This window comes from Abramis brama (assembly GCF_963993115.1).
Source record: "Abramis brama genome assembly, chromosome: 8".
Classification (NCBI taxonomy): domain Eukaryota; kingdom Metazoa; phylum Chordata; class Actinopteri; order Cypriniformes; family Leuciscidae; genus Abramis; species Abramis brama.
This window is the reverse complement of record NC_139970.1, coordinates 41,673,275-41,685,416: the sequence shown is the minus strand read 5'-3', so window position 1 is coordinate 41,685,416 and position 12,142 is coordinate 41,673,275. Positions and strand designations below refer to the sequence as shown.

General features: G+C 35.0%; 1 protein-coding gene across 3 annotated transcripts in view; it reads right to left on the bottom strand.

The window, feature by feature from the left end:
* rbms1b (RNA binding motif, single stranded interacting protein 1b) overlaps window positions 1-12,142 on the bottom strand; it is a 76,952-nt gene that overhangs the window by 26,335 nt on the left and 38,475 nt on the right. For all 3 annotated transcript variants that reach the window (XM_084121592.1, XM_084121593.1, XM_084121594.1), the window contains exons 3-4: window positions 10,359-10,417; window positions 5,737-5,828 (exon numbers count right to left, since the gene is read on the bottom strand). In XM_084121592.1, the coding sequence (XP_083977718.1) occupies window positions 5,737-5,828; window positions 10,359-10,417 (151 nt within the window). The remainder of the gene's footprint in view (window positions 1-5,736; window positions 5,829-10,358; window positions 10,418-12,142) is intronic.

Genomic DNA, 12,142 nt, shown 5'->3' with positions numbered 1-12,142 from the left:
ATGCTGACTAGGTAGGCAGCTCATTACTTTTGATAAAACTGTTAATTAAGACAATATCTAAATACACATAGCACAGGTGAACTAAATTCATAAAAGAGGCTAAAGTGAAAACATGTCTCCCTCTTCACTCTCTCTAGCTAATAAAGGGTGAGCATTAATATTGATGAGCAGGTCATTTGCATGCGGCTCTCGGCCACCCCCCATCCAAGCTGCGAAACGTCGACTGATTTTCTGCCGTAGTTTCCCTTCCATCAGCACAAACCAAAAGAGAAACAGGCAGAGAGAGAGACTCTCCCCAGGGACAAAAGGGCCGCTACATTAATATTCATTAACATCCTACTGCGTTCAATCTCCACCCCTAAGAGATGGAGGAAAAATGAGCAGAACAAAGAGAAGACAAGGGAGAGGCGGGATTGGATTACTAAAGTAATACGCTGACAGAAAGAAAATCAGCATAGCAGCATTAGGGAACAATGGCAGAGGGCCGGCGAGGAGCTGTCGTACCCAGAGAACGATGCTCCATCACGGGTATAACGGATGGAAGAGCAAACGAGTGCTGGAGATCCTTAAGAGTCATCAAAAACTATGTTTGTTTTTTTTTTTTCTTACAAGATGGAGCTATTACAAATGACAATGTCCATATAACTAAACACAAGGTCGAACACTGTAGCTATTAGCGGGTGTTTTATGGGCCCGTTTTTGAATGGCAAATAAATTCACTATGTGCTTGGCTTGCTCCAGGGGAGGACTAAAACACGGGTGTGGTTTTTAAACAGGCGTATCCTGACCTGAAATCTAATACCAGAGCCACATACCGGTGCTAACCCTGGTCATCAGGGCCGGGCTTCACCAGGCAGACGGAAGCTCTTATTTAAAAAGGTGCTGGAAGCAAAATAGCATGAATAAAATGTACTAAAACTGACTGAAATATGTAGAAAAAAAATGCTTTCGATGCAAAATCAAATTGATCAAGAGTGACACTACAGAAAAAATATATATATTTCAAATAAATGCTGTTCTTTTGAACTTTCTGATTATCAAAAAATCAAACATTTTTTGTTGAAACTATCACGGTTTCAACAAAAATATGAAACTGTTTTCAACATTGATGATAATAATAAATGTTTTGTTGAGCAGGAAAACAGCATATTCGAATGATTCAGCTTTGACATCACAGGGAATAAATAATAAAATGTATTATTTTAAATAGTAATAATATTACTAATCAACTGCCTGTTGAGCATAAGATTAAAAAAGCCTTGCTGACCATATACATATATGTGTGTGTGTGTGTGTGTGTGTGTGTGTGTGTGTGTGTGTGTGTGTGTGTGTGTGTGTTAGGGATGCACCGAAATTAAAATTCTGGGCAGAAATCGAAACTGCTTTTTACAAATTAATTATTTCATTTCATATCTTAATTTTGCATTTTTTTTTTGTATAATTGAATTAATATTAGACTTTTTAATGAAATTCAATCATTTTAATCATACTGAATTCAAGCCAAAAAAAGTTCAAGCCAATAAAATAAAATAACCAAACTTTTATTGAAAGTAACACACTAAAAATTGGAGAGAAAATATATTAATATTAAATATCCATGTATACTTTAAATATCCATGTGTTCTGTTTGCAATAGCCCTACTGTGCATGTATTTATTTAACATGCATTTTAATCAATATGAAGTATTAATTTATGGTTTAAGGATATAGTGAGAATTATGTATTTATATGCATTTAAATATATATTATATTAAATGCATAATATTTGAATATATAAATACAAATATAAAATATAAATGCATTTTGTACATATGAGTTTCTTCATAAATCTTACATTCATATTACATAAAAAAATAAGTATGGTTGGTTAGAGCAAACGGTTAAGTAAAAGCATCATCAAGTGTGCATTCTTCCATTAGTGGTTTTTCAGGGTTTTCATGACATTTTCATGACTATTATTCAAAAATGTGTTGAAAATCTACATACACCTATAGGCTAAGTTACGCCGGGCTGGTGCAGCTGGCCTCAGATTACCGGAGAGAGCGAGGTCGTTCAGACATGGAGATCAGCTCAAGCGCTGGAACGTTCTGCCGGCACGCAATGCTGAATTACATCTCTCAGGTCAGGCATTAAGAGCTTTACGCTCTGATCAGTGCACAGATACTGAGGAAAGACACTACATCAGTCTCACACACATCCCTATTAGCCGATCAGCTGACATTAGACACCAAATACCAATTTCCAGCACAAAAAAAACATATGAATTTTTAAATAATTAAGTCTGAAATATCATACTTAAGAGTAGTATGAAGCAATGATCCTGAATAGCAGTGCAAGAAACATTGGTATCAGTGTGTGTGTGGGCTTGCATGTGTGTCACCTGCTAACAATTTACTCAACATGAACCATGTGACTTCGACAGAAAAAGCACACAATATGCGTATGGAGTAAGTGTGTGTCAGACACAGATGGTACAAGAGAAAGTGAGAGAAAAAAACTCAGTGTATATGTATATGTGTGAACAGGAATGCATGGCATATGTGAGGGTGTAAGAAGACTATGTTCAGAATATATAGTACTCTTACTATTCCTGCACTATATAGTATGTATACCATGTATGTGAAGTTTCTATATGTATGCATAGTATACCCAGATGATCAACAATGCCCAAATCTAAAGTATAAAACAGAAAACACTCTGTGCAAATCTATATTGTTGCTGTTGGGCATAAATCTAATATATATATATGTGTGTGTGTGTGTGTGTGTGTGTGTGTGTGTGTGTGTGTGTGTGTGTGTGTGTGTGTGTGTGTGTGTGTGTGTGTGTGTGTGTGTGTGTGTGTTAGGGATGCACCGAAATGAAAATAAAAATGTATTATTATTTCATAACTTAATTTCGCATTTTTTTGTATAATTGAATTAATATTAGACTTTTTAATGAAATTCAATCATTTTAATCATACTGAATATATAAATAGAAATATATATAATTAAAAAATATATATATATAAATTTTTACACCATAAAGCACTACTATTGTCACCCTGTACATCTCTCTGTGGGTTTTGCAAATATTTTACCAATGAAAAGTATTCAAAACAGCTTGTGTCTGAACCTCGTAACTTAAACTTCTCTGCTTGTTTGCAATGCAAGTATCAAGGATAAAGGACTGGTTGTTTGAATAAGTACAGCGTTTACTTTACTCAAGAAACACTATATACAGATAAATAAAGGCTAATGTTTTATGTAGGCTATTTGAGGAGCGGAGAGGAGTGTCTTAGTCTAGCACCTGTCGTCGATTCATAGCCAATAAGGTCTTAAATACTTCATCTTTTATAACATGAGATTTTGGCCAAATGACAGACAAAAAAAACTGAGTATCCACATAGTTATTGCTACAATAAACTTTATAACCTGTAAGTTGATGAAAACGTACTGCGATGCACTTTCTGCCTCAGATGTGGTCGTTCTAATGACGGACAAAACACGTATATGAGAAATTCGCTGATCAAAAACCTAAAAAAACAACAACTCCCATTTGAGATTGATTTTGGTCAGATGTTAATAATATAATGAAACATGCAAGTGTCTGAGCATATACAGGTGAAACTCGAAAAATTTGAATATCGTGCAAAAGTTATAATTTGGATGGCTTACAGCTTATGAAAACCCCAAATTCAAAATTTTAGAAAATTAAAATATTACCTGAAATCAATTAAAAAAAAGGATTTTAAATACAGAAATGTCAGCCCTCTGAAAAGTATAATCATGCATATGTATATAGTTATATATACTAAATATATTAGTTTCACCTTTTAATTTGAATGACTGAAATACACTAACTTTTACACGATATTCACATTTTTTGAGTTTCACCTGTATAAAGGCACGATATCAACTTTGACAACATAGTGTTTAATTATTTTAAAAAATAGTGTTTTTTTTTTTTTTTTCATTTCCTGAAGTGTGGCAGTGGTTTTGGACACACAAGGATTCGCCCGACAGCGACGATACGCAATGCAAAAGCAACGATCATTAATGTCTCTTTCTGAACTCAACATCTGATTAAAATGTAAGATTGTTTTTTGTACACAGAACTGGACCTAAAATAAAATTTCTGATACGATAACAGCAAGAAGTATGAAGTTATGTGACAACAATGCAGTATAAGATGTTTTTTTAGAGATTTATCATTGCATAGTGTGTACGTATTTTTAAAACAATGTAGGCAGCATGAAGTACATAAAAATAGTAAGCTAGTTTTGCAAACAAAGCCGGAGTGAAGGGTTCAGACACAGTGCCGTGTCACCCGGTTACTCCAGGGGCTTCCTGTCTGAGATATTGACGTCTAACCATCTGTTTTTATCATGAACAAGGTGAAAGGACGAAACAACCCAAGGACAACACGCCAAGATATCTGTGCCAGAGTGAGAGCATTGTCCAAGCACCTCCATTTATAATGTGCAGGGAGAACACTTTCATTTTTTTAGCCGAACTACTCCTTAATTAAACAGATAACCATGCTCTTGAAATGATATCTTCAGCACAAACTACACTGTCAGTACTGATATACTTTAACATAACCATATCCCACACCCATTGACACACCCTGACTGAGGCTTTTATAGGGCCTGATCATCAAGGCTTCAGACAAGATGTCACCATGACGGCCTCCAATTATTTACTTCCGCAGGAATGTAAACCACACAACTGCAATGCAACACTCGGCCCAACTCCAAAATCAGTCATTTTTTGCATTACAATAAAGAGAATTTGGTAGAAAACGTTTTTAATTGTAATAAAAATGTCAGAATGCAAGAAATCTTAAAGGGGTGGTTGATTATGATTTCACTTTTCTAACTTTAGTTAGTGTGTAATGTTGCTGTTTGAGCATAAACAACATCTGCAAAGTTACAACGCTCAAAGTTCAAATCAAAGGGAGATATTTGCTTTTAAAGAAATCGCTTTTTAAGGACTACAACAAACGGCTGGTAGAGACTACACGACATTCCTCCCGGGTTAGTGACATCACCAACCCTAAAATTTACATAAACCCCGCCCCCCCGAACACGATTTATAGATTATCAAGACAAAATATGCTAATCAATGACTAGAAGATAACTACACATAAGCTGCATAAACTCATCATCTAACCATTCAGAAATGTCCTGTTGCTTCTACATGTTGTCACTTCTTCTTGAGTCTCTCCATCATTGTCTGACTTCGGTTTGAACATAAAAGGCTAAAAGTTTTTGAATTTTCAGTGCATGTGTGTGTGAGTGCAAGCTGTTGAAGCTCCGCCCCCTGTGCCGGGAGCAGCAGCTCATTTGCATTTAAAGGAACAGACACAAAATGGTGTGTTTTTGCTCACCCTCAAAAAGTGACAACTTTAATATGCTATATAAAAATATCTGTGGGGTATTTTGAGCTAACACTTTACATACACACTCTGGGGACATCAGAGACTTATTTTACATCTTGTGAAAAGGGCATTATACCACCCCTTTAAGCATGTATATATTAACAGCCTTTTTGTTTTTGGCAATACAAATTGACATGTTCCTGACAGGTTTGTCTTTGAAGCATTCAGCGGGTTTGTCTAGATGCTGCACCTGTGAGGGTGTGTCTTGCATTCACACACTCACACCCGTCTGCTGACGTCACCTGGATTTAGTGAAGCGTGTCAGAATGAGCTGCAGGTGACAGGAAGAACAGGTGTGCTCAGGTGTGCTCTTACCTTTGCCATCTGAGCCTGAACGCCACTGGTCTTCAGAGCGCTGACGGCTTTCTGAGCAGCGGCCGGGCTGTCAAAGTCCACAAAGCCATACCCTGAGAGACAGACAACCACAACATGCTCTTAGATACACCTTTAAAGAGACAGCACACAGTTTACACATGAAAAACAAGGCGTACTAGGGGGAATCTATAGCGTAAAACTGTAAAAAAAAAAAAAAAAAAAAAAAATCTACAAAAATTATTCATTGAGAATATTCTTGATTAATTAATACAAAATAATACAATTTAACCTCCAAGAATGAATTGCTGTTTTGCTTTTTTCAGTTATTTCTATTATTCTCTGTGGTGATTAAAGTAAAGTAAAGTAAAGTAAAGTAAAGTAAAGTAAAGTAAAGTGAAAAAAATGATTTGTTGAATTTAATCAATTTTTTTATCGTAAGTGGTTGCACACAATTGATTTTAGCTACATTTAAACAAATGCATTAAGTTGAACAATCAATTTTAGTTCAACTTAATGCATTTGTTTAAATGTAGATAAAATCAATTGTATAAAATAAAATTGATTAAATTCAACGAATCATTTTTTTCAGTGTAAAGTAAAGTAAAGTAAAGTAAAGTAAAGTAAAGTAAATAAAACAAAAATATAAAAAGGTGACAGTATAAAGTAGTCCAAGACCACTGTCATCATAGCCAAAGAGTTCTAATAGATGGTTCTTATAGAAAGTTATCGTTCTTATTCATGAAATAAGATGTTTTTTTGCATGCTCAATTAGCTATTCAACTTTAATCCCTTAGTCACATCATCCAGAAAAACATAAATCGATTAAGTGCACATTTATCCATGTAAAAATGTAATTTCACGAAACGTTTTGTGAAGGTGCAACTCTGTTACTAAAAATTGTAAAGAAACTTTGTGACAAGAAAATGATGTAATTTACAGGAAAAGTGATGCAATTTACCAGACAATAAAGATGCAAGTCTCAAAAGATCTTAAATGACAGCATTTGATGGGTATTTGCTTTTTTAATGCACAAAACGCCAACAGACACAGGACCTGTTGTGAGCGTGTGCAAAGCGTGTATAGGCTGAAAGCATCAGTGGTTGCCACTTTAAGAGCAGGAAGCAAAGCGGCGGGTTCAAGAGAGCATCTTATCTGTGAGTAAGTGTGTTGTGTGAGTAATCTATCACAGAGCCCAGAGTGAGAAAACCGTTGCACTATCAGTGTTTGCTTCCCCTAATGAGAACAATTAAATGGACACGAGGAAGCAGATTCAAGATAACGTTATCCTTACGTTTGGCTCCTCCCTTCACACTCCTCTGCTTCAGCCCGTTGCTATATTTAATCAGCGAACAGGTCAAACCACAAACACAGCTAGCACAGAACATCCTGACTAATAGCTCAAATATGTATGACGTACATGACGAAGAAACACTCACTAAACGCAGCCACAGGTATGATCCATCTGCTGCGGACAGCAACATAGCAGATCAAATTGTTTATATGTAAGAGAAAACACAATGTGGTGTTTAGCAAAGCTGATTTAAACATCTTTTATGCTTTGAAATCGCATAAAAGAGTTTTTCTTTTTTCATCAGAGGAACCAACATTTCAGCCAAACCTTTCACTGAAGTAGATTCAAAATGTTTAATGCAAGAAGGTAAATACATTTTTAAATATGAACACATTTATATTGATCAATCTAACATAGAGAAATAAACAACATTTTCCTAAATGTATATTTTTACTAAAATATTTTAATATATGAAAAATGGAGAGCCGTCTTGAGCAATGTTGAGTGATGTTACAAATGATTCATTGAATCAGGTTCAAAATGATTCACTGAAACTGACACTTTGAAGTGATTCATGGGAAAAAGTAAAGTAAAATAAAATAAAAAATAAAAATAAAATAAAATATTAAATAATAAAATTAAACAGTAAAGTAAAATAAAATAAAAAATTATTAAAAAAAATTTGCTAATCAACTTTAACCCCTCGGTCATATCTTCCAGAAAAGCGTAAATTGACACATTTATCTTCTTATAGAAGATAGCATATTTGATACATGAATTTCCAAGGCCTCTAAATGATCAACATGATCAAAACTTTGCTGAAAAATCTACAACATGCCTTTTGTCCTCAAATTGATGCTCATCTTTTGCTGTCATATTGATTAGTATAATTGTAAAAACGTTCATCTTCAGCTCGTGGTTCACGTGTCTTTTTGCTGTGAGATCTTTACTAATTTTTATAAAGTAAACATAAGAATAACTTTATATTGTTAGTTCAAGATGAACACTTACTGGACTGAAGCAACTTATTACTTGATTATCCATATACATCATTTAATTCTTTTAGAAAAATCATGTTAAAATGCGAGTCTCAAATATGATTATCAGGCTTTCGGGAAACGTTTATTTGTCCATCATTGTATTGCATTGCATCATAATCATAAAACTCATCTTTTAAATATAATCTTATTATTGGGAGATATAGAGTGACGACTGATATCAATATGCATTTTATGCAAGCAGTCCGATGTCAAAATCTCATTGATTTACATTACAAGCAATATTTTTGTCCATATAAATATCAGTATCTGCACCAAATTGCACATTTTTCACTCAGTTTGTGCCTCTGAATAAAATTATTCAGAAATTATTCAGCTCCATATTCTCACTACACTACATATGAGCCATAAAAGCCTGATGTGTCAAATATGATGGAACAGTTCATTGAACCTTTGTTAGATTTCTCAAAATATTTTAAGGTTCAATAAACTGTTCCATTTCAAAAATTATTATTATTAGACTATCATTCCACGTCTTTACAGGGTCCTAAACCAGAAAAATTGTGGTTGTGAAACTATGATCTTTAGTCAAATAAAAAGCTTATTTTTACACTTCCCGCTAAATCATGCCGAAAATATTGCAAGTATATGTAGGATTGAAAATAATCCAAGACATTTGCTTTACTGTTTTCCACCCCCTCTTGGACCATTTGGAGTTCCTAAAGGCACCGAGAGACTGATAGTGATCAAGGCCTGCAGGCCAAGATGTGTGTACTTCAGGGGTCGATGAACTGACACACCTTTAGCACAAGGGGGGAAGTTGTAATTATCTGATTGGTCAGTTTGAACATCTCACATTTGGGTTAAGGTCACATGGTCAGGGAAAGTATAAAACAAGATTGTAACTGGGGCTCTCTCCTCTTTAGTCTCTCTCTCTGGTAACATTTTACATATATGCTGGGTACAATTAATGGTACAAGTTATTATCATCATCTCATACATCTATTTTGTAACTATTTTAAGTGTAACCATAGCCATATATTGTCATTAAACCCTTTCAATTACAAATAATGTGCTAACTAGTTTTGATTTGCTATTGACTTTGAAGTGCTACCTATTGCAATACAATATCGTCACTCTATATAGCAACGCTCTCCCACATATTTAGCTTATTTCCGTCGTATAAGTAGCAGTGGGTGGTAATGTACAGTTTTCTACCATCTTGCTAATAATGTTTCGTTAGTCATTCGGCAGTCTTGCCGCCTGAACCCCTGCAGGAAATCCACCTTTATACAATAAGCTTAGTGTTTAACAGTTTGATGTGAAAGTGAAAGTCGGGCTTCGCTGGTTAGATTATAGGCTGGGTTTAGATCATTTGCATTTGTGCATCACAGGGATACTCGGGGGTTAACGTTTTCCATCCGGCTTCTTTAAAGTTCCTGCGGGGTTTGAGAAGGGCTGGACTACAGGAAACTAAGACGTGAAGCCGGTCCATCAACACCCTCCTCGGGCCTGACTGAAATTACTCAGCACATAAATAATCCACAGAGCTGTGACTAAGCCACATGCTCCAGGGCAGGCGTGCCCCGAGGTGCCGAGCCCAGGAACCCAGCCAGATCCTGGAACAAACCCCACGGGCCTCAGTCAAGACGGCGAGGCCAGGACAGGAATAACAGCGAGGGGTCTGGGAAGAGCAGCGACAGACTGACTGCGTATCTGTTTCCCCATACACCCACGACAGCATAACTGAGCAAGGGCGTAAACACACGCCTGCATAAACACTCACACATTTGCACACACACTTGTATAATATACCGCAATGATTTTGCTGGCAATATAAAATGAATCAACACTGGGATGTAATATAATGCAATGTTTTTAATTGTCCATTAAAGTGTAGAAGACGCACTTTAAATGCATTTTAGTTCACGCAATATAAGTCAATGGAGGGACAGAAAGCTCTCGGATTTCATTAAAAAGATCTTCTGAAGATGAACGAAAGTCTTACGGGTTTGGAACGACATGAGGGTGAGTAATTAATGACACAATTATCATTTTTGGGTGAACTAACCATTTAAAAACTAGTTTCTCCGTGGAGAAAATGAATGGGATTTTAATAATTATCACCACACTGTTGCACTGTGTTCTTTCATTATCTCAGCCATAAAAAGCAATTTTTGTGATTTGTTAATCAAATTTGAACTGAACGTTGGTGTGCACATTAATGCAATAGCAGCTCTCAGAGGAATATGAAATCCCATCATGAGGAAAAACACTAAACTGCACAGATTTCGAGCCAGACATATTAGAGGGCAGAACATAAACACACGTACCTTTGCATTTGTTTGTGGTTTTGTCTAAGATGGCCTTGGTTGATACGATTTTTCCATACCTATAACAAGAACAAACAGAGATGTGTTATGAATTTTAAAACACACACACACACACACACGGAAATAAATGACTCATGCAAAAAAATAATGCACGAAACATGTGAAGATAGTTTGAGTGCAGATGTATACAGCCAAAACTGAACATATTATGTGCCAGGGTTATTATTGTTAACTAAAACTAAAACAAAAACCATAAGATACATTTTCATTACTTGAAATAAAATAACCATTAACAGAAATAAAATTATTTTTAATTTTAAAAATATATAATATAATTTTAATTTTTAATTCTTATTTATATTAGATAGTGGCCAAGGCAATATTTCTAACTGTTGTGAGAAAATTATATTAAAGAAACTAAAATAACACTAATATTTATTTGCATATGGATATTGAATATGGATGACCTTATGTGTGCGAATTAGAGTTGGATGATACAGCTTAAAATTTAAACTAGTCAAATGACTTTTTTTTTTTTTTTAAAAAAGCACAATAAAATAATTTACAAAATTGCTTGAATTTTAATTGCCAGCAAATATATTGTCAAAATATTTAATGCATTTCTGTATCACAGTTGCAAATTGAATGAACAAAAGTCCTACAATAATATTTAAATATTTAGTTTCAAGCAACATGAAGGGGAGTAAATACAATTTTTAAAAAAATCATTTTTGGGCGAACTACTCCTTTAAGATTTATGCCTATAAAACTGAAAATGTAAAAGAAATGCTTGATTGTATGGAGGTGTATTCTGCACACTTCAAGTCCAGAAGCGAGATCTGCAGGAGGAAGCGTCTCTGGAGGTTAACAGAGCCAGAACCCTGATTGATTTATGAGGAGGTTATAAAAACTGCAGTGGAATGCTGTAAGGCACATGTGAGTGAAAACATGACCTTTGACCTCACAGAATGGGCACCAATATGACCTCACGAATACTTCCCTAGCCACCGATGGCAAGAAAAAGAAAAAAAAGGGGTCATTAAGCTCTTTCAGTTAATAACACAAATAGGAAAGCCTTCATGAGATTTGAAATCCAATTACAGCAGACTCCTAAAGTCTGTGACCTCGAGGTCTGCTTCTCCAGGGGGGGTGACTTTTTTTTCTGCACCGTTTGACCTAATATTAATCAATTACGAGGATCTTGCATCGTTCTCCTGTCTCCTGAGTGTCTTATGGAAGCCGTGCTTCAATCAAAAGCTTGGAGGTGTTAGGTGGCGGAAAAATAAAGTATTTTAGTATTTTAACCATTAAATATTTTTTTTCCCATAGGGATTTTTTGTTAAAGAGTCTAAAGCCATGAATTAACCAACCAGAAACCACATCACATTACAAACATTGGTAACATTTTAGTTTAGGGTCCAATTCTCACTATTAACTAGTTGCTTATAATGCATATATATTGGATATTGGCTGTTTATTAGTACTTGTAAAGCACATATTAATGCCTTATTATTGCATGACCATATTCTACAACCCTTTTATCAACCCAATACCTAACCGTAACAACCTTACTAACTATTAAAATGCAGTAAATTAGGAGTTTATGGAGGGAAAAATCTTAGTTAATAGTAGGATTTGGACCCTAATCTAAAGTGTGACCCAAACTTTTATTTTAAGCAAAAGAGTGCTTGAAAATCGGACAGAAAGTCAAATATACAAGTGTATGAAGTCAAGTCAAATGTATTTATATAGCACTTTTCATAATACACATTGTTTCAAAGCAG